The 21993-nt window shown below is 37.1% G+C and overlaps 1 protein-coding gene across 3 annotated transcripts in view; it reads right to left on the bottom strand.

Moving 5' to 3' along the window:
* The window catches only part of COL4A6 (collagen type IV alpha 6 chain), a 402326-nt gene that overhangs the window by 66280 nt on the left and 314053 nt on the right, over window positions 1-21993 (bottom strand). For all 3 annotated transcript variants that reach the window (XM_059680110.1, XM_059680108.1, XM_059680109.1), the window contains exon 7: window positions 1292-1360. In XM_059680110.1, coding sequence (XP_059536093.1) covers window positions 1292-1360 — 69 coding nt within the window. The remainder of the gene's footprint in view (window positions 1-1291; window positions 1361-21993) is intronic.

The raw sequence follows: 21993 nt of genomic DNA, 5'->3' as shown, positions 1-21993 counted from the left end.
CCCCAGAGAATCTATGCCCGTATATATACACAATGCAAATAAGACATTTCAAGGGAGACTCAACAGAGCATATAGTCTCTGATTACATTTTAATTACTTTGCACCACCTTAAGTCACTGTATAAATCTATAATATAACCATCTTGTGGAAATTGCTGTGTTCTACTGGGTCCAAGGTCTCTTTTATTTTTGGTCAAACTATCTAATCAATGTTTGCTGTGACAATGGCCATATTTTGATACCTGCTAGTCTTACTGCACTTGGCTTATGGTAAAAAATCAGCTCTCTGCAGAATGGAAAGAACACTAACTGGTTGTGTGACTCTGAGCAAGTCACATAGCCACAGTATATCTCAGCTTTTCTATCTGTAAAATGAGCAACATGAATCTAACAATCATGAGGTCTTTCCCAACTCTTACATTCTATCTTCTGCTGTGGCATCTATGGACAAGAGCTCAAATACTGTGCCTTTGTCAGTTCTCATCCAGCCACCCCCATCACTCCATTCCAAAGTGACTTCCAATGTTCCAATCTTCGGGGCTCTGTGTGTGGATGGAAGGCAGAAAGGTGCCATCCTCAGCTGAATGTGCTTGGATGCACCTTCCTCTCTTGTTGGACACATAGATTTTGATTTTCTAGCAAGGAAATGATGGGCTCCCTTACTACTCTTTAAGGGAAATAGGGTTAATCATTTGGCAACAGAGTTTATTGAGGGTCCATAGGATACCAGGCAGTATAAACCAAGAATTCAGTCACAAGAATACAGAAGGTTTTTATCAATGAAGAAATGAAAGTTTCTAACCAGCTTCAGAGTTGATGGGCAATTTTTGCAGACAGCCAGGGTCCCAGCTAAGGGTGATGGGCTTGGGTTCAGGGACAGAAAAGGGCAGGGCCAGGATCCTGGGCTGGTGGCCATGCTGAGATGGGCAGAGACATACATGGATTCAAACCAAGGTATGCAGATATTAAGGATTCTAGAGCAAACAAAAGGTATCTGCCTCTAGGAAATGTCTCAGCTTGTCAAAGAAAATGATATGCATGCAAACTGTTTGCTGATCTGTCTCTAATTTTTGGTCTAGATACTATAAAGCAAATATCTTTGACAGTATGGTTACAAACATTTCTGTCAGTGTTTGTACCACAAAATGCTCAGGGTCCTTTTTAAATACAGCTTGGTCTGCTTAAATAGAGACACAGATGCTAGTTCTGGAAATGTTTTTATTGGATCTGGGGCCCAATCTGGGGGAGCTCAGCTTATAGCCTACTCAGCTGTCTGCTTCAGAGGCTCTTACCTTCATTCCTTTGAAACTACCTTGGGTATGGACAGGTTCACCTTTAGATCCTTTCTGACCAGGAAGCCCCTGAGTAAAATCAGAAAAAAATCTTGTGAAAATATACACACACAGAGTTTTGTTAACAGTATGAACTGATCAGATAGAGGATGAAACAGAAAGAGGCTGAAATTGTATGGATTATTCTATGGCAGAATTGGCTATGCTAAGGGCCAAAGTACATCCCCAGAACAGCTTCTGTGTCTCAAAATCATATGCCCATTGCCCCAATTCCAAAATCTCTAAAGGGATTAGAAAGGAGGAGACTTTGAATCTATTCAGAGCAATCAACTTTTTCTGTAAAGAGCTAGATAGTAAATAAGTTAGGCTTTGCAGGCCATATCTGGGCTCTGTCCCATATAGTTTATCTTTACTTTTACAATCTTTTAAAAATGTAAAAAGAAGCCACAGGTCAAGGGTCACGTTAGCCAGTTTGCTGACCCCTGGTCTAAGAGATATATACAAAACTATCTCCATTTTGCGCTGCTACACACAACTTCAACTTCAATACCTGTCCAAGAAGCCAGTGTGTCTCACTAACACAGAAAACAATTCAAAGTATGCCCAACTCATCTATCAACCAGAAATTTACTGTCTAACTGGCAGATGCCAGCTAACATCAGAAATGTTGTCCTGTTGGGGAAAGTCAATGTCCCCATACCTAATGGGAAGTCAGGATTAGTATTGGGGGTAAGGTTAAATTTTGGGTACTGAAGCATTGATTGAATGATGATTTTTTGAGCTCAAAACTACAGTTATATTAAAAGAACAATGTGGTCCCAAAAGCACAAACAAGTTTCTTTCCTGACACTTCCTGTTTCCTCTTATACTTGTGGCCACTACTTTCATCAAAGAAATATCAAATAGCCGAAACTGGTTTGGCTCAGTGGCTAGAGCGTCAGCCTGCGGACTGAAAGGTCCCAGGTTTGATTCCGGTCAAGGGCATGTACCTGGGTTGCGGGCACATCCCCAGTAGGAGATGTGCAGGAGGCAGCTGATCGATGTTTCTCTCTCATCGATGTTTCTAACTCTCTATCTCTCTCCCTTCCTCTCTGTAAAAAATCAATAAAATATATGAAAAAGAAAGAAATATCAAATAATATCCACTCAGGATTCAGCAGGGTTATTAAGGTTCTGTTTAGTAAAATACACATCCAAGTTCCTATTTAGGCTTAAAGGGAGGTTTGGGGACAGGATTAGGTTTTACCTTTTTCCTTTGACTCTCAGATGTTCATTACCTCAAGATTTCTTCTCCTACTGTTGGGGGTAGCACTTCCTTTATTTCCTGAATATTCACTTTCCTAATACATATGTGATTTGCTCTCTTCTCCTGTTGCCATGGCAGTGTTTGAAGAACTTTTGACATAAACAGCTCATCGTATGTTGGTAATACACCCCCCGCCCCCAATCGCTGCATATTGGTTTGATCCTTAGATGTCTAGGTTCTTTATGACAATCTGGGGCTTGTACTTTGTATGTATGTCTCACTTTCATATTTTATTATTTTACTTTATTAATTTTATTTTTCCCATCACCATTTACTCCCCCTATAATCTCTTCCACCTGCCCACACTCTTTCCCTCCATACTAGGTGTATCGGTTAATAATGTGGATTTTGTAATCAAAGAAAACACAATAACTTCAAGAGAAACATCAAAAGTGCTTTATTCAAAATAATGTCCATCGCTAGCTATACATTTCTCCCATCTTTCAGGTAATTTGTGGATACCGTCCCAAAAGAACTTTTCTTGTTTTGAGGCAAACCATTCAGAGATCCAATTTTCCACTTCTTCATATGTTTTGCAGTGCTGCTCAGAAAGCGCATGTGCCATCGATCGAAACAAGTGGTAATCTGAAGGAGCAAGGTCTGGTGAATACAGCAGGTGGGTTAATACTTCCCAGGCAAGATTTTTTAATGTGTCTTTAACTGGTTTTGAAGTGTGTGATGGTGCGTCAACATAAAGCAAAATTACTTTGCCATGTCTTCTGGCCTATCCTGATTGTTTCACAATCAAAGCATGGTTCAAATTATTTGTTGTCGGTAGCGATCAGTATTAACGGTTTCACCTGGTTTCAGAAGCTCATAATACACCACACCTTCCTGATCCCACCAAACGCAGAGCATTATCTTCTTTCCGAAGCGATTTGGCCTTGTAGTCGATGTTGATGGTTGACCTGGATCAACCCATTATTTTGTGTGTTTGGGATTCTCAAAATAAATCCACTTTTCATCGCCAGTCAAAATTCGATGCCAAAAAGAATTTCATAAACTGATGAACAAAAATAGATACAGAGGCAGAGCAGCATCGAACAGACTGTCAAACTACAGCGGGAAGGCCAGGGAGGGTTGGTGGGGGCGCGGTAAGAGATCAACCGAAGGACTTGTATGCATGCATATAAGCATAACCAATGGACACAAGACACTGGCGGGTAGGGGAGGCTGGGGGAAGGTCAAAGGGGAAAAAAAGGAGACATATGTACTACTCTTTGTAATACTTTAAGCAATAAAACAAAATTAAAAAAAAAGACTTTCTTTCATGCTGCTGAAGCAACATTTTACTGATGACTTTTCGGTTTTCCATTTGTCTTTCGTTCAGTTGATGTGGCACCCATGTTCCTTCCTTTAAAATCTTTCCCATTGCTTGTAAATGATCAGAAATTGTTTGCTGAGCAATGTTTAATTTTTCTGCAAGTTGTTTTTGAGTTTGACACGAATTTTCATCCAATAATGCTTGTAATTGTTGGTCTTAAAACTTTTTCGGTTGACCTGGACGTTCTTTGTCTTTCACATCGAAACCATCACTTTTAAAGCATTTAAACCAGTGTTCACAAGTATCTTGAGATGGAGCATGTTCACCATAAGCTTCCCGAAGTATTCAGCAGCACTTTTCTTCAAAATAAAGTAATGAATTAAAACTTTCTGCAAATGCTCTTTTTTTTTGTTTTTGGCACGAAATTCAACATTTTTAAGCATAAAAATATCTATGATATTAACACCTTCAGCAAATTTGACATGGGAAATTTTAAAGCTTGCTATCAATACAACAAAATAGCAAACATATCAAATCACATATATATCAACATTTATGTAACTCCATCTAGTGAAAAAAATCCTCATTATTAACCACTACACCTAGTAATCACCACACTGTTGTTCCTGTCTATGAGTTCTTCCTCTTTTTTCTTTTTTTACTCAATCCCTCCCACAACACTCTCCTCCACCAGAGCTGTTTGCCTGCTCTCTATCTCTAAATCTGTCTCTATTTTGCTTTTTAGTTCAGTCTGTTCATTAAATTCCACATATGAGTGAAATTGCATGGTACTTATCGTTCTCCGACTAACTTATTTCACTTAGCATTATGTTCTCCAGGTCCATCCATGCTATCACAAAGGGTAATACTTCCTTCCTTTTTATAGTCGAGTAGTCTTTTATTGTGTAAATGTACCATAGATGTTTTATTTACTCATACTGTTGGACACTTGGGCTACTTTAAAATCTTGGTTATTGTAAATAATGCTGCAATGAACATAGGAGTGCATATATTCTTTCAAATTAGTGTTTCAAGCTTTTTCAGATATATTCCCAAAAGTGGAATTTGGGGTCAGAAGGCAGTTCCATTTTTAATTATTTGAGGTAACTCCATACTGCTTTCCACAGCGGCTCCATCAATCTGCAGACCTACCAACAGTACATAAGAGTTCCCTTTTCTCCACATCCTCGCCAACACTTGTTGGTTTATTGATGATAGCCATTCTGACAGGTATGAGGTGATATCTCATTGTGGTTTTTATTTGCATCTCTCTGATGATTAGTGGTGTTGAGCATCTTTTCATATGTCTATTGGTCATCTGTACGTCCCCTTTGGAGAAGTGTCTATTTAGGTCCTTTGCCCATTTTTTAACTGGATTTTTTGTGGGGGTTTTTTTGGTGTTCAGTTTTATAAGTTCTTTATAAATTTTGCATATTAACCCTTATCAGATGTATTGGTGGATATATTGTCCCCTTTAGTGGGTTGTCTTTTCATTTTGTTGATGATTTCCTTTGCTGTGCAAAAACATTTTAGTTTGATGCAGTACCATTTGTTTATTTTTTCTTTTTTTGTCCTCACCCAAGGAGATATATCCGAAAAAATATTGCTATGAGAAATGTCTGAGATTTTACTGCCTATGTTTTTAAAAATATTTTATTGATTTTTTACAGAGAGGAAGGGAGAGGGACAGAGAGAAACATCGATGAGAAAGATGGATCAGCTGCCTCCTGCACACCTCTTACTGGGGATGTGCCTGCAACCAAGGTACATGCCCTTGACTGGAATTAAACCTGGGACCCTTCAGTCCGCAGGCCGATGCTCTATCCACTGAGCCAAACCAGTTAGGGCATTTACTGCCTGTGTTTTCTTCTAGGATTTTTATGGTTTCGAGTCTAAGTCTTTAACTTAAGTCTTTAATCCATTTTGAGTTTATTCTTGTGTCTGGTATAAGAAGTGATATAGTTTATTTTTTTTCTTTTGCATGTATCTCCAATTTTCCCAACACCATTTATTAAATAGACTATCTTTAGCCCATTATGTTTTTTCCTCCTTTGTCAAATATTAAGTGACTATAAAGGAGTGGGCGTATTTGGGGGCTCTCTATTCTGTTCCATTCATCTATATATCTGTCTTTATGCCACTACCATACTATTATTATTATTATTATTATTATTATTATTATTATTATAGCGTGATTCCTCTCACTTTGTTTTTCTTACTCAAAATCACTGTTGCTATTCAGGATCTTTTGTGGTTCCATATATATTCTTGGAATATTTGTTCTAGTTCGTGAAATACTTGATTGGTATCTTGATAGGAATTGCATTGAATCTGTAGACTACTTTGGGCAGTATGGACATTTTAATGATTTTAATACTATCTATCAATGAACACCATATATGTTTCCACTTATTTGTATCTTCTTCAATTTATTTCTTCAGTGCCTTAAAATTTTCTGAGTACAGGTCCTTTACTTTCTTTATCTAGGTATTTTATTCTTTTTAAAGCAGTTGTGAATCACATTGTCTTAATTTCCCTTTCTGATAGTTAATTATTAATTCATGAAAATGCAACAGATTTCTGGATATTTATTTTGTATCCTGCTACTTTACTGAATTCATTTATAGTTTTTGGTGAAATCTTTAGAGTTCAGTATCAAGTCATCGGCAAATAACAGTTTTACTTCTTCCTTTTCAATTTGGATGCCTTTTATTTCTTGTTATTGTCTAAATGCTGTGGCTAGAACTTCCAGTGCTATGTTGAATAAGAGTGGTAAAAGTGGACATCTCTGTCTTGTTCCTGATCTTATAAGGGAATGCTTGTAGTTTTTCCCCATTGAGTATGATGTTGGCTGTGGGGTTGCCATATATGGTCTTTATAAAGTTGAGGTATGCTCCCTCTATTTCAAATTTTCTGAGACTTTTTATCATAAATGGGTGCAGGATCTTATATAATTCTTTTTCTGCCTCTGTTGGTATGAGCATGTGGTTTTTATTCTTCATTTTGTTTCTGTGGTGTATCACATTTATTGTTTTGCGGATATTGTACCAACCTTGCATCCCCAGAATAAATCTCACTTGATCATGGTATATGCTCTTTTCAATGTATTGCTGGATTAGGTTTGCTAATATTTTGTTGAGGATTTTAGCCTCTATGTTCATCAGGGATATTGGCGTATAATTTTCTTTCTTTGTCATGTCTTTATCTGATTTTGGAATTAGGATAATGTTGTCTGCATAAAATGAGCTTGGGAGTCTTACATCCTCTTGAATTCTTCGGAATAGTTTGAGAGCGATAAGTGTTAGTTTTCTTTGAATGTTTTGTAAAATTCACCTGTAAGCCATCCAGTCCAGGGCTTTAGTTTATTGGGAGTTTTCTGATTACTGCTTTAATTTCACTAGTTGCAATCTGTTTACTAGTATTCAGAGCCTCCGATTCTTCTTCGTTTAGTTTTGGAAAATTGTATGTTTCTAGGAATTTATCCATTTTTTGCAGATTGTCCAATTTGTTGGTAGATAGTTGTTCACAATATTTTCTTACAATCCTTTGTATTTATTTGGTGTCAGTTGTTACTTCTCTTTGGTTTCTGATGTTATTTATTTGGGTCCACCCTCCTTTTTTCTAGATGAGCCTGGTTAAAGGTTTGTCAATCTTGCTTACATTCTCAAAGAATCAGCTCCTGGTTTCATTGATTTTGGGGGGATATTTTTAAGACTCATTTATTTCTGTGCTGATCTTTATTATTTCCACCCTTCTACTCAGTCTGGGTTTTGTTTGCTGCTCTTTCTCAAGTTCCTTTAAGTGTAAATTTAGAATGTTTATTTGAACTTTTTCTTGTTTCTTGAAATAGGCCTGTAATGCTATGACTTTACCTCTCAGGACTGATTTCCCTGAGTCCTATGGACTTTGGGTAGCTATTTTATTAATTTTCATTTGTTTCCAGGTATTTTTATTTCTTTGTTAACCCATTTATTATTTACTAACATGTTATTTAGCCTCCATGTCTTTGTGTGTTTTTCAGTTTTCTTCTTGTGATTGTGTTCAAGGCTGTTTGTGTTCATGAGTTTCAATTTTATATTCCATATATGAGTGAAATCATATGGTTCTTAGCTTTTTCTAATTAATTTATTTCACTTAGCATAATGTTCTGAAGATCCATCGATGTTGTTGCAAATGGCACTATTACATACTTACTTATGGCTGAGTAGTATTCTGTTGTGTATATGTAGCACATCTTCTTTATCCAATCCTCTGTAGCAGGACATGTTGGTTGTTTCCATGTCTTGACCACTGTGAATAATGCTGCAGTGAACATAGGGTTGCATATATCTTTGTGATACATGCTTTCGAGTTTTTTGGGTATATACCCAGGACAAGGATTGCTGGGCATAGGTAGCTCTATTCTTAATTTTTTGAGGAACTTCAGACTGATTTCCAGACTGGTCATACCAGTCTACATTCCCACTCACAGTGAATGAAGGTTGCCTTTACTCCACAACCTCTCCAACACTTCTTATTGTGTGTCTTGTTGATAATAGCCACTCTAACAGGTGTGGCGTGGTATCTCATTGTAGTTTTGATTTCTCTAATTGCTAGTGAGGTTGAACATCTTTTCATATATCTATTGACTGTTTATATTTACTTGAGGAAGAGGTGTATTTTCAGGTCCTCTACCCAATTTCTGATTGGGTTGTTTCTTTGGTATTGAGTTTTATGAGTTCTTTATATATTTTGGAAATTAAACCTTTGTCAGAACTACTATTTGCAAATATCATCTCCTATCTCATTGGTTGCCTCTTTGTTTTGTTATCAGTTTCTTTTGCTGTGGAGAAGCTTTTTAGTTTTATATAATCTCATTCATTTATTTTTGCTTATTACTTTCCTTACCTTTGGGGTCAAATTCACAAAATGTTCTCTATGACAAAGTTTCATAAATTTGGTACCTATATTTTCTTCTATGTAACTTACCGTATTGGGTCTTATATTTAGGTCTTTGATCCATTTTGAATTAATTTTTGTACATGAAGATAAACTATAATCCAGTTTCATTCTTTTGCATATGGTTTTCCAGTTTTCCCAGCACCATTTATTGGAGATACTATCTATACTCCCTTATATGTTTATGGCTCCTTTGGCAAAAATTATGGGTCCACATTAATATGGTTTTATAGCAGGGCTCTATATTCTGTTTCATTGATCTGTGTGCCTGTTTCTCTGTGAATAGCATATTCTTTTGATTATCATAGCTCTGTAGTATAATTTGAAGTCAGGTAGTGTGATATCTCCAGCTTCATTCTTTATTTTTTATGATGATTTTTTGTGCTATTTCTTTAAAAAATGAATTGAGATTTTGATGGGGATTGCATTAAATATGTATATTGCTTTGGGTAAAATGGCCATTTTAACTATGTTGATTTTTCTAATCCATGAGCATGGGATGTTTTTCCATTTTGTTGTCTTTTTCAATCTCTTTAAATAATGCTTTGTAATTCTCAGTATATAGGTCTTTCAAGTTCTTTGTTAAGTTTGTTCTTAGGTATTTTATTCTTTTGGTTGCAATTGAAAAATAAATTGTTGTGTGTTTTTTTCATTTCTTTTTATGAAGTTTTGTTGTTAGCGTGCAGGAAGGCAATAGATTTTTGTACCTTGATTTTGTATCTTGCAACTTGACTGTATTTAAGTATTGTTTCTAATAGTTTTGTGGTGGATCTTTAGGGTCTTCTATGTATATAATCATGTCATCCATAAAAAGTGACAGTTTTACTTCTTCCTTTCCAATTAGGATGCCTTTTATTTCTTTTTCTTGCCTTATTGCTCTGGCTAGGACTTCTAGCACCATGTTGAATATGAGTGGTGAGAGTGGACATCCTTGTCTTGTTCTTGATCTTAAAGGAAAAGCTTTCAATTTTTCACCTTCAAGTATGATATTAGATGAGGATTTATCATATGTGGCCTTTATTATGTTGAGGTACATTCCTTCTATTCCTATTTTTTATTGAGTGTTTTAATCATAAGCAGATGTTGTATCCTATGAAATCCTTTTTCTGCATCTATTTTTAAGATTATATGTTTTTTATCCTTCTTTTAATGTGGTGTATTACATTGATTTATTTGTGTATGTTAAACCATCTTTGTGCCATGGAACGAACCCCACTTAATTGGAATATATATTTTTAATGTATTATTATATTCCACTTGCTAGTATTTTGTTTAGGATTTTTGCGTCTGTAGTCATCGGATATATTGCTCTGTAGTTCCCTTTTTTTGTGTTATCCTTCCCAGGTTTTGGTAAATGGGTTATATTGGCTTCATAAAATGTGTTAGGAAGTATTACCTCTTCTTCATTTTTTTTTGGAAAAAAATTGAGAAATAGGTTTTAAATCTTCTATAAATGTTTGGTAGAATTCACTAGCAGTCATCGGTCCTGGATGTTTTTTTGGGGGAGGTTTTTGATGGTTGTTTCAATTTACTTAATGCTGATTGGTCTATTTAGATTTTCCAATTCTTCATGATTTAATCTACAAATGTTATATATTTTGAGGAACTTATCCATTCCTTCTAGGTTGAATTTGGTGGCATATAATCTTTCATAATATACTAGTATGATCCTTTGTATATCTGTAATATCTGTGGTGACTTCTCCAATCTCATTTATGATTTTGTTTATATGGGTCTTTTCCACTTTTTCCTTAGTGAGTGTAGCCATGGGTTTGTCAATTTTATTAATCTTTTCAAAGAACCAGCTCTTTGTTTTACTAATTTTTGTATAGTCTTTTGTTCTCTATTTCATTCAATTCTGCTCTATTTTTTATTATTTCCCTTCTGCTGACTTTGGTTTGCTTTTGCTATTCTTTTTCTAGTTTATTAAAGATGTGAGGTTAGGTTGTTTACTTGGGATTTTTCTTTCTTGAGATAGGCCTGTAATGATATAAACTTCCCTATTATTAATGCTTTTGTTGCATCCCAGAAATTTTGATATGTTGTACTGTCATTATCATTTGTCTCTAAATATCTTTTGATCTCATCTTTTATTTCTTCTTTGATCCAGTCATATTTTTTTTTAAAAAAACCTGTCTTCTTTCCAGGGTTTTTTATTTTTATATTTTTATTGTTTTTTTACAGAGAAGAAGGGAGAGGGATAGAGAGTTAGAAACATTGATGAGAGAGAAACATCAGTCAGCTGCCTCCTGCACACTCCCCACTGGGGATGTGCCCGCAACCAAAGTACATGCCCTTGACCGGAATTGAACCTGGGACCCTTGAGTCCGCAGGCCGACACTCTATCCACTGAGCCCACTGGTTAGGGCATGATCCAGTCATTTTCAGTAGTATGTTGTTTAATCTCCACATATGTGTGAGTTTCTTTACTTTCATTTTGCAGTTGATTTCTAATTTCAAGGCATCATAGTCAGAGAATATTCTTTGTATAATTTTAATTTTCTTGAATTTGTTTATGCTAGTTTTGTGACCCAACACATGGTCTATCCTTGAGAATGTTTCATGTGCATGGAGAAGAATGTACAATCTGATATTTTGGGATGAAAAGTTCTTTAAGTGTCAATTATGTTCATTTGGTCTAGTGTGTTATTTACGGCTGATATATTTTTTTTATCGATTTACTGTTTGGTGGTTCCAGTAGAGATGTCAATGGAGTATGAAGGTTCCCAACCATGATTGTGATTTGATATGTTTCTCCCTTTAGTTCTGCGAGTAGTCGTTTTATATATTTTGGTGCTTCCTGGTTGGGTGGATATATATTAAGAAGTGTTATGTTGTGTGTGTGAGTTTTTTTTTTAATGTACTGTCCCCTTTATAATTATAAAGTGTCCATTTTTGTCTCTTGTTAACTTTATTTGTCAGATATAACTATGGCTACACCTGCTTTTCTGTGGATGCTATTTGCTTGGAGAGTCATTTTCCACCCTTTTATTTGGAATCTACCTTTGTCTTTGAAGTTTAGATGTGTCTTTTGTAGGCAGCATATGGTTGGATTTTGTTTTCTTGATCCACTCTGTTACTCTATGCCTCTTTATTGGTGAATTTAGACCATTTACATTAAGGGTAGTTATTGATGTATGAGGATTTCCTATAGCCATTTTATCTTTTGTTTTCTGGTAGCTCTGTGCCTCCATTGGTTATTTTCCTTTGTGTTTTTGTCTGTTGTTTTTATTTGGTACTATTCCATACCTCTCTCCTCTGTTTCCTCTTTCTTTAAGCTATCTGTCCTGGTTTGGGGATTTTTGTGTGTGGTTACCATTAGGTTTTTAAAAAATAAACTTGCATATATACAGTATTTTTTTTTCTTTTGAGTGCATCTGATCCTCATCCTCCTTTGCCAGTTCAGAAATTTTTATGGTTTTGTCATTACAAATCCCTTTTTACACTGTAAGTTTTTTGGTGATATTAATCATAGTGTTATGACCTTATGTTCTTTGTTTCAGGAAGAATAACTCCATTGAGTATTTCCTGTAATGGAGGTTTTCTGTTGATAAAATCCCTCAGCTTCTGTATGTCTGGGAACGTCTTTATTTCACCTTAATTTTTAAAGGATAATTTTGCTGGATATTTTATTTGTGCCTGGTAATCTCTTTCAGATGTCTGAATATTTGCTTCCATTGTCTTCTGGATTTCAGAGTTTCTGCTGAGAAGTTGGACGAAATTCCGATAGGTTTTCCTTTGTATATCACTTCCTCCTTTTATGGCCTGCTTTGAGAATTTTTTCTTTGTCATTAATTTTTAATAGTTTTAATACGAAGTGCCGTGGAGAGGGTTTCTGTGGATTTAGGTAACAAGGTGTTCTGTTTTCTTCTTAGATTTGAGGATCTAGTTTTTTCCATAGGTTTGGGAAGTTCTCATCCACTTTTTGTTTCAATAGATCCTCTGTTCCATTCTCTCTCTCTTCCTCTTCTGTCATGACTATTATTCTAATATTGCTTTCTCTCATGTAATCATATAGTTCTCATAGACCTCTTTCATTTTTCTCTCTGCTCAGGTCTCTCTCTTCTTGTCTAATTCATTTGTATATTCCTATCTTAAATATCTCTAATTCTTTCCTCTATCTGGCTGGCTCTGTTTCCTATGCTCAGTAGTTTACTCTTTTTTATGATCTAATTACCTTTTTAATGTTTAAAATTTTATGTATGTCTCCTTTTCCCCCAATTGACAACCCCCAGTCATTCCTGCCACTGGAAAGCCCCCATTGCCCCAGTGTCTCTGTCCATTGGTTATGCTAATATGCATGCATACAAGTCCTTTGGTTTCTCTCTAACCTCCTCCCTTCCCTACCATTTGTCTCTGTATCTATTCTTGTTCAACAAATTATGTTGATCATTATATCCCACATGTGAGTGAGATCATGTGATATTTTTCTTTCTCTGACTGGCTTATTTTACTAACAATGCTCTCCAGTTCCATCCATGCTGTTGCAAATGGTAAAAGTTCCTTCTTTTTTATAGCAGCACTAGAGGCCTGATGCACAAAAATTTGTGCACTCGGGGGGGGGGGGTCCCCTCAGTCTGGCCTATGCCCTCTTGCAGTCTGGGACCCTTAGGAGGATGTCCACCTGCTGGCTTAGGCCCTCTCCCTGGGGGATTGGGCCTAAGCTGGCAGTCAGGCATCCCTCTGGCAGCTCAGTAGCCCTCGGGGGATGTCCACTTACCAGCAGGGAGCAGACCTAAGCTGCAGTCAGACATCCTTAGTGCTGCTGAGGAGGCAGGAGAGGATCCCGCCACCACTGCTGTGCTGGCAGCCATCAGCCTGGCTTGGGGCTGAGCAGAGCTCCTGCTGTGTGAGCGCACTGACCACCAGAGGACAGCTCCTGCATTGAGCATCTGCCCTCTGGTGGTCAGGGTGTGTCATAGTGACCAGTCATTCCCAGTCATTTTGCTGTTAGGGTCAATTTGCATATTACCCTTTTGTTATATAGGATAGAGGCCTGGTGCATGGGTGGGGGCTGGCTGGTTTGCCCTGAAGGGTGTCCCGGATCAGGGTGGGGGTCCCACTCGGGTGCCTGGACAGCCTGGGTGAGGGGCTGATGGCTGTTTCCAGGCTGGTCAAGCCACCCTCCAGTGGGGACCCTCACCCCATGGAGGTTTGGCCAGCCTGGGGGAGGAGCTGATGGCTGTTTTCAGGCTGGCCACACCACTTTTAGGGTTCGGGGTCCCCACTGGGGTGCCTGGCCAGTCTGGATGAGGGGCTGAGGGTCGTTTTCAGGCTGGCCAAGCCCCCCGGCAACGGAAGCTAACAGCATCTCCTTTTTATCATTTTTGTTTTTGTTTTTGTTTTTTAATTCTGGGATTTATTTACCTTCTATAATTGAAACTTTGTAGCCTTGAGTGGAGCTCAGAGCCAGCCAGGGTGGGGGAAGCTTGGCTTCTTCCATTGCCAGGGGCAACACAAACCTCCTGCTCGCTCCAGCTCTGTGGTCACAGCCGACTGAAAGCAGGTATCTGGGGTTTATTTGTCTTCTATAATTGAAACTTTGTTGCCTTGAGTGGAGCTCAGAGCCTGCCCCGGCAGGCAGGAAGCTTGGCTTCCTCCATCACTGGGCAACCAAGCCTCCTGCGTGCTCCAGCTCCATGGCTGCTGGCTGCCATCTTGGTTGGGTTAATTTGCACATAGTCGCTCTGATTGGCTGGCGGGCGTGGCTTAAGGTGAAGCTAAGGTACAGTCAATTTGCATGTCTGTATTTTATTAGTGTAGACAGTATTCCATTGTGTAGATGTAGCACAGTTTTTTAATCCACTCATCTGCTGGTGGGCACTTAGGCTGTTTCCAAGTCTTAGCTATTGTAAATTGTGCTGCTATGAACGTAGGGGTGCATATATCCTTTCTGATTGGTGTTTTTCGTTTCTTGGGATATAATCGTAGAAGTGGGATTACTGGGTGAAATGGAAGTTCCATTTTTAACTATATGAGGAAACTCCATACTGTCTTCCACAGTGGCTGCACCAGTCTGCATTACCACCAGCAGTGCATGAGGGTCCCTTTTTCTCCACATCCTTACCAGCACTTGTTGTTTGCTGATGATAGCCATTCTGATAGGTGTGAGATGGTATCTCATTGTTGTTTTGATTTGCATCTCTCAGATTAGTGACTTTCAGCATGTTTTCATATGTCTGTGGGCCTTCTGTATGTCCTCTTACAAAAAGTGTCTATTTAGGTCCTTTGCCCATTTTTTGATTGAATCATTTATCTTCCTTTTCTTTTCTTTTTTAAAATATATTTTATTGATTTTTTACAGAGAGGAAGGAAGAGAGATAGAGAGTTAGAAACATCGATGAGAGAGAAACATCGATCAGCTGCCTCCTGCACATCTCCTACTGGGGATATGCCCGCAACCCAGGTACATGCCCTTGACCGGAATCGAACCCGGGACCTTTCAGTCCGCAGGCCGATGCTCTATCCATTGAGCCAAACCGGTTTCGGCTATCTTCCTTTTCTTAAGTTGTATGAGTTCTCTCTAAGTTTTGGAGATTAAACCCTTATTGGAAATAACATTGGCAAATATGTTCTCCCATGCAGTGGGCTTTCTTGTTGTTTTGTTGATAGTTTCTTTTGCTGTGCAGAGCTTTTTATTTTGATGTAGTCCCACTTGTTTATTTTCTCCTTAGTTTCCATTGCCCTAGGACAGTGATGGCGAACCTATGACACGCGTGTCAGAGGTGACACGTAAACTCATTTTTTAGGTTGATTTTTATTTGTTATAATGGCATTTAAATATATAAAATAAATATCAAAAATATAAGTCTTTGTTTTACTATGGTTGCAAATATCAAAAAATTTCTATATGTGACACGGCACCAGAGTTAAGTTAGGGTTTTTCAAAATGCTGACATGCCGAGCTCAAAAGGTTCGCCATCACTGCCTGAGGAGCTGTGTCTGTAAAGATATTGCTAAAACATATGTCTGCTATTTTGCTGCCTATGGAGTCTTGTAGGATTTTTATGGTTTCCCATCTTACATTTATGTCCTTTAGCCATTTTGAGTTTGTTTTTGTGTATGGTTTAAGTTGGTGATCTAGTTCCATTTGTTTTTTGCATGTATCTGACCAAATTTCCCAGCACCATTTATTGAAGAGACTGTCTTGACTCCATTGCATGCTCCTGGCTCCTTTGTCAAATATTAATTGAGCATAATGGCTTGGGTCAATTTATGGGTCCTCTGTTCTGTTCCATTGGTCTATATGTTTGTTGTTATGCCAGTACCGTGCAGTTTTGAGAGCTGTGGCTTGTAATATAGTTTGATATCTGGTATTATGATCCCTCCAACTTTGTTCTTCTTTCTCAGGATTGCTGTGGCTATTTGGGGTCTTTATTTATTCCAGGTTATTTTTTGGAGAATTTTTTCTAGATCTTTGAAATATGCCATTGGTATTTTAATGGGGATTTCATTAAATCTGTAGATTCCTTTGGGTAGTATGGACATTTTAATGATGTTGATTCTACCAATACATAAATATGGTACGTTCTTCTGTTTGTTTATGTCTTCCTCTATCTCTTTTTTTCAATGTCCTATAGTTTCCAAGTATGGGTCTTTTATGTCCTTAGTTAGGTTTATTCTTAGGTATCTTAATTTTTTTGGTGCAGTGGAAAATGGGATTGTTTTTAAGCTTCTCTTTCTGTGAGTTCATGATGGGTGTATAAAAAGGCCATAGATTTCTGGATGTTAATTTTGTATCCTGTTACATTGCCAGATTCATTTATTAGGTCTAGTAGTTCTTTGATGGAGTGTTTGGGGTTTTCTATATATAGTATCATGTCATTTGTGAATAAGGACAGTTCAACTTCTTCTTTTCCAATTTGGATCGCTATTATTTCTTCATCTTGTCTGACCGCTATATCTAGAACTTCCAGTACTATATAGAACAGGATTGGTGAAAGTGGGCATCCCTGTCTTGTTCCTGTTCTTAGGAGAAATGAGTTTAGTTTTTTCCCATTGAGTATGATGTTGGCTGTAGGTTTGTCATATGAGGCTTTTATTATGTTGAGGTATGATCCCTCAATTCCTGCTTTTCCAAGATTTTTTTTTTATCAAGAAAGGGTGTTGGATTTTGTCAAATGCTTTTTCTGCATTGATTGATATGATTATGTGATTCTTGTCTCTCACTTTGTTTATGTGATGTATCACATTTTTTGATTTGCAGATATTGTACCATCCTTGCATGCCCGGAATAAATCCCACTTAGTCATGATGTATGATCTCTCTAATGTAATGCTGAATCTGATTTGCTAGAATTTTGTTGAGGATTTTAGCATCTATGTTCGTCAAGCACATTGGCCTGTAGTTCTCTTTTATTGTGGTGTCTTTATCTGGTTTTGGGATTAGGGTAATGCTGACTTCATAGAAAGAGTTTGGAAGTGTGCCTTCCTCTTGAATTTTTTGGAATAGTCTGAGTAGGATAGGTTTTAGTTCTTCTTTGAATGCTTGGTAGAACTCCCCTGTAAAGCTATCCAGACCAGTGCTTTTGTTTGCTGGAAGATTTTTGATCGCTTTCTCAATATATTTGCTAATTATTGGCCTATTCAGGTTTTTTTATTCTTCCTGAATGAGTTTTGGGAACTTGTATTTTTCTAAGAAAATGTCCATTTCATCCAGGTTGTCCATTTAGTTGGAATAGAGTTGTTCATAGTATTTTTTCATCATTGTTTGTATTTCTGAGAGATCGGTTGTTACTTCAACTCTTTCATTTCTGATTTTCTTTATTTGGGTCCTCTCTCTTTGTTTCTTGTTGAGCCTGGCTAGAGGATCATCAATCTTGTTTATCCTTTCAAAGAACCAGCTCTTGGTTTTGTTGATATTTGTATTGTTTTTTGGTCTTTATGTCATTTATCTCTGCTCTGATCTTTATTATTTCCTTCCTTCTGGCTACGCTGGTCTTTTCTTGTTTCTCTCTTTCTACCTCTTTGAGTTGTAAGGTTAGAAATGTTATTACTGTTGTTTCTTGTTTTTTTTTTTTTTTTTTTTTTTTTTTTTTTTTTTTGAGATAGGCCTGTAGACCTATGTACTTTCCTCTCAAGACTGCTTTCACCCTGTCCCATACATTTTGGATTGTTGTGTTTTCATTGTCATTTGTTGCCACGATACTTTTTATTTCTTCTTTGATCTCATTGGTAACCCAATCATTGTTTAATAGCATGCTATTTAGCCTCCAGGTGTTTGATTTTTTTCATTGTTTTTATTGTAGTTGATTTCTTATATTATGCCATTGTGATCTGAGAAGATGCTTGATATGATTTGTATCTTCTTGAATTTGAAGAGACTTTTTCTGTGTCCCAATATGTGGTCTATCTTTGAAAATGACCCATGAACACTTGAGAAGAATGTATATTCTGTGGCTTTGGGGTGAAATTTTCTTAAGATGTTGCTTAATTCCACCTGATCTATTCAGTCATTTAGGATTTATGTTTCTTTGCTGATTTTTTCTTTAGATGATTTATCCAGTGGTGTTAATGGGGTATGAAAGTCTCCTACTATGACTGTATTGCTGTCGATCTCTCCCTTGATATCCTCCAGAAGTTTTTAAATGTATTTTAGTACTCCTGTATTGGGTTCATATATGTTTAACAGAGTTATATCTTCTTGTTGAATTGATCCCTTTAGTATTATAAAGTGACCTTCCTTATCTCTTGTTATGGCCTTCACTTTGAGATCTAATTTGTCAGATATAAGTATTGCTACCTCACCTTTTTTTTCATTTCCATTCACCTGAAAAACCTTTTTCCATCCCTTCACCATCAGTTTGTGTGAGTTCTTTGTTCTACAGTGGGTTTCCCATAGACAGCAGATATATGGGTCATGTTTTCTTATCCACTCAGCTACCCTATGTCTTTTGATTGGGGCATTTAATCCATTTACATTTAAAGTTATTATTGATAGGTACTTGTTTGTCACCATTTTTATTCTTTATGCACGTGTTCCTTCTTTGTTTCCTATTTCTTCTTTTTACAGCAGACCCTTTAGCATTTCTTGCATTTCTGGTTTGGTGGTAATAAACTCCCTTAGTACGTTTTTTTCTGTGAAGCTCCTGATTTTACCCTCAGTATTGATTGATAGCCTTGCTGGATACAGTATTCTTGGATTCAGACCTTTCCTTTGCATGACTTTGTATATTTCATTTCATTCCCTTCTGGCCTGATGTGTTTCTTTTGAGATATCCGTCACTAGTCTGATAGGGGATCCTTTGTAGGTAACTTTCCGTCTCTCCCTTAGGCTCTCGTCCTGTTTTTTTGTTTTGTTTTGTTTTGTTTTGTTTTGTTTTCCTAGATGCTGCTTTGCTTGGGTATTCTTTCCTACCTTGTCTTCTAGCTTACTGATGCGGTCCTCCACTTCTTCCAGTCTACTGTTGATGCTTTCTATTGAGTTCTTTATAGCAGCAATGTCATTTTTCATTTCTTTTTGGTTCCTCTTCATTTCTTCTTGGTTCTTATACATATTGTTAAATTTCTCTTCCATCCTTTTCAGTGACCTTATGACCATTACTCTGAATTCTTTGTCTTTCATATTGCTTGCCTCCATTTCATTTATTACCTTTTATCATGATTCCTCCTTTTCTTTCTTATAATGACTATTTCTTTGTCTCCCCATGATCGCTGCTCCCTAGGTGTCTGGTTATGTAGCTCTCTCTCTCTCTTGCATTGACTTAAAGGCAAAAATACAACACAAGAAGACACAACACACAGGGCACCAAACATAAATGTATTCATGATACTAATAACCCCAACTAAAGGTGACCACCAGAGAAAAGAGAATTAGGGGATAGAAAAGAGTGTAAAAATGATATTGAGAAAAGGAAAAAAAAATGTAAGAGAGAAAAGAAAGAGAAGAAAAAAGAAGGGGTAAAATATATCTATATGGGGAGAAAACTCCAATAAAACAACAACTAATCCAAAAAATGCAAACTACAAATGACAACTAATCCAAAATAAGTAAACTACAAACACCCAAACAACAAACACCCAGATAAATTTGAGGAAGCAGAGCTTTTTTCTAGAAGGTAAGGTCAAATAATTGAATGAATGGGGAAATAAGCACAATTCAGAATAGAGGAGGTAGAAAGAGAATGTATGTATAAGAAGAAAAGTAAAACAAAATTTAAAAAGTAAAATATGCCAAAACCGGTTTGGCTCAGTGGATAGAGCGTCGGCCTGCGGACTGAAAGGTCCCGGGTTCAATTCCGGTCGAGGGCATGTACCTGGGTTGCGGGCACATCCCCAGTAGGAGATGTGCAGGAGGCAGCTGATCGATGTTTCTCTCTCATCGATGTTTCTAACTCTCTATCTCTCTTCCTTCCTCTCTGTAAAAAAATCAATAAAATATATTTAAATATATATATATATTTTTATTAAAAGTATATATAAAAGAATATATATATTCCCCTTCTGTAACCTTTCTATCCATGTATTCATTTATTATTAGGAAAGGAGAATAGATAGCCCTGAGTTGGTGATTGGAATTAGTTATTAGTATAAGAAGAGAACTAGCGAGGAGAGGAAAAAAGAAGCAAAAAAAGAATCAAAACAAAAAAACAAAAAACTAAACTAATCAATAATAAACAAACAACAAGACAGAAAGAAAGAGAAAGTCAAAAAAAGGAAGAAAAAGAAAATTGGATAGTGATGAAAGAGAAGAGAGAAGTGTGCATAGACTTAGAGCAGGGAGAGGAAATTAGATATATGACTAAGATAAATTTTGAAAAGGGAGTAAATAGAAAGGATATAGAAAAACAAAAGCAGAAACAGGGTATAAGAAGCAGGACAGAAAAAGGGGGACATGAGTGTTGGCATAAAGGAAAAATTGAGATAGAGTAAAATAATGCTAAAGGAAAAATAAAAATACAATGTAGAACACTAATCCCAAAATTAAATACAATAAAGAAAAAATAAAACTTTAAAACAGGTAAAATAATAGTAGTAATAATAAAAATTAAAAATAAAAATATAATAAAAAGGTAGAATCAAGTAAAAAAATTAGTTTCTTAAGTAAAAGATAAAAAATAAAAATGTGAAGTAGTGAAGGCCATTTACTTCCTCTGCTGTTCTGCTTGGCACATCTGTTTCCTTTCAGGTAGTCTGTACAGTATTGACATTTCCTGAGATCCACCACTCCTCTCTGTCATAAGCCACAACCCTGTTTTCAAGCAGGTGTGATCTCTTTGTTTCTCAGCCTGCCTTTAGTTGTATTTACCCAAGAGTGAATTTCTGATAAACCCCTGGGTGGCAGTGTTTCTGTGGCTAAAAGGCCCCTCTCCCCAGTGTTTAGATTGCTTTCCCTGCAGCATTTAATACTGGGTTGGAGGGATGGACTGCCCAAGAGCTGGTTTTCCGTTCATCTCCTCTCACCACTCTGATCCCCAGGTTCCATAGAAACAACTTTCCCCTGCAGTCTCGGTGACTGTTTTTAATTGGAAGATTCTATGTACTGGACTTAGAAATCAAAAGCAAGGATTTAAAAATATTAAAAAAAAAGCAAGAGGATGTGCACAGACTCAAGTCTTTTCCCCCTGGCACTGCACAGCTGGTACACTGGTAGAACTTTAGTGTACCTGCTGTCTTTCTGGGTCCAGCCCTTCTGTGAGTTAATTCCTAGAGTCCCCTTCTGCCTGCAGCCCCCTTCGACATTCAAGAGCTACACTGACCCCAACAGCCACGAATTTTGTGGGACACTGTTTTCCTCTGAGACTCTAGTTCAGCCGTGGGCAAACTACGGCCCGCGGGCCAGATCCGGCCCGTTTGAAATGAATAAAACTAAAAAAAAAAAAAAAAAAAAAAAAAAGACCGTATCCTTTTATGTAATGATGTTTACTTTGAATTTATATTAGTTCACACAAACACTCCATCCATGCTTTTGTTCCGGCCCTCCGGTCCAGTTTAAGAACCCATTGTGGCCCTCGAGTCAAAAAGTTTGCCCACCCGTGGGTTGCATGAATTTCGTGGGTGTTTCTCCCGCTAGCCTGGATCCCAGGTCTCATCTTTCTCTAGGCCAGTGGTTCTCAACCTTGGCTGCACATTAGAATCACCTGGGAATCTTTTTAAAATTCTGATTTCTGGGCCTCATCCTCCGAAAATTCTGTTTCTTTGTTACTAATGTTGTGGCCCCACCCCACAACAAAGAAACAGAATTTCCTGAGGATGA

This window comes from Myotis daubentonii, chromosome X (assembly GCF_963259705.1).
Source record: "Myotis daubentonii chromosome X, mMyoDau2.1, whole genome shotgun sequence".
Classification (NCBI taxonomy): Eukaryota; Metazoa; Chordata; class Mammalia; order Chiroptera; family Vespertilionidae; genus Myotis; species Myotis daubentonii.
Note: the sequence above shows the minus strand (reverse complement) of the source record. Positions and strands in the feature narration are given on the sequence as shown.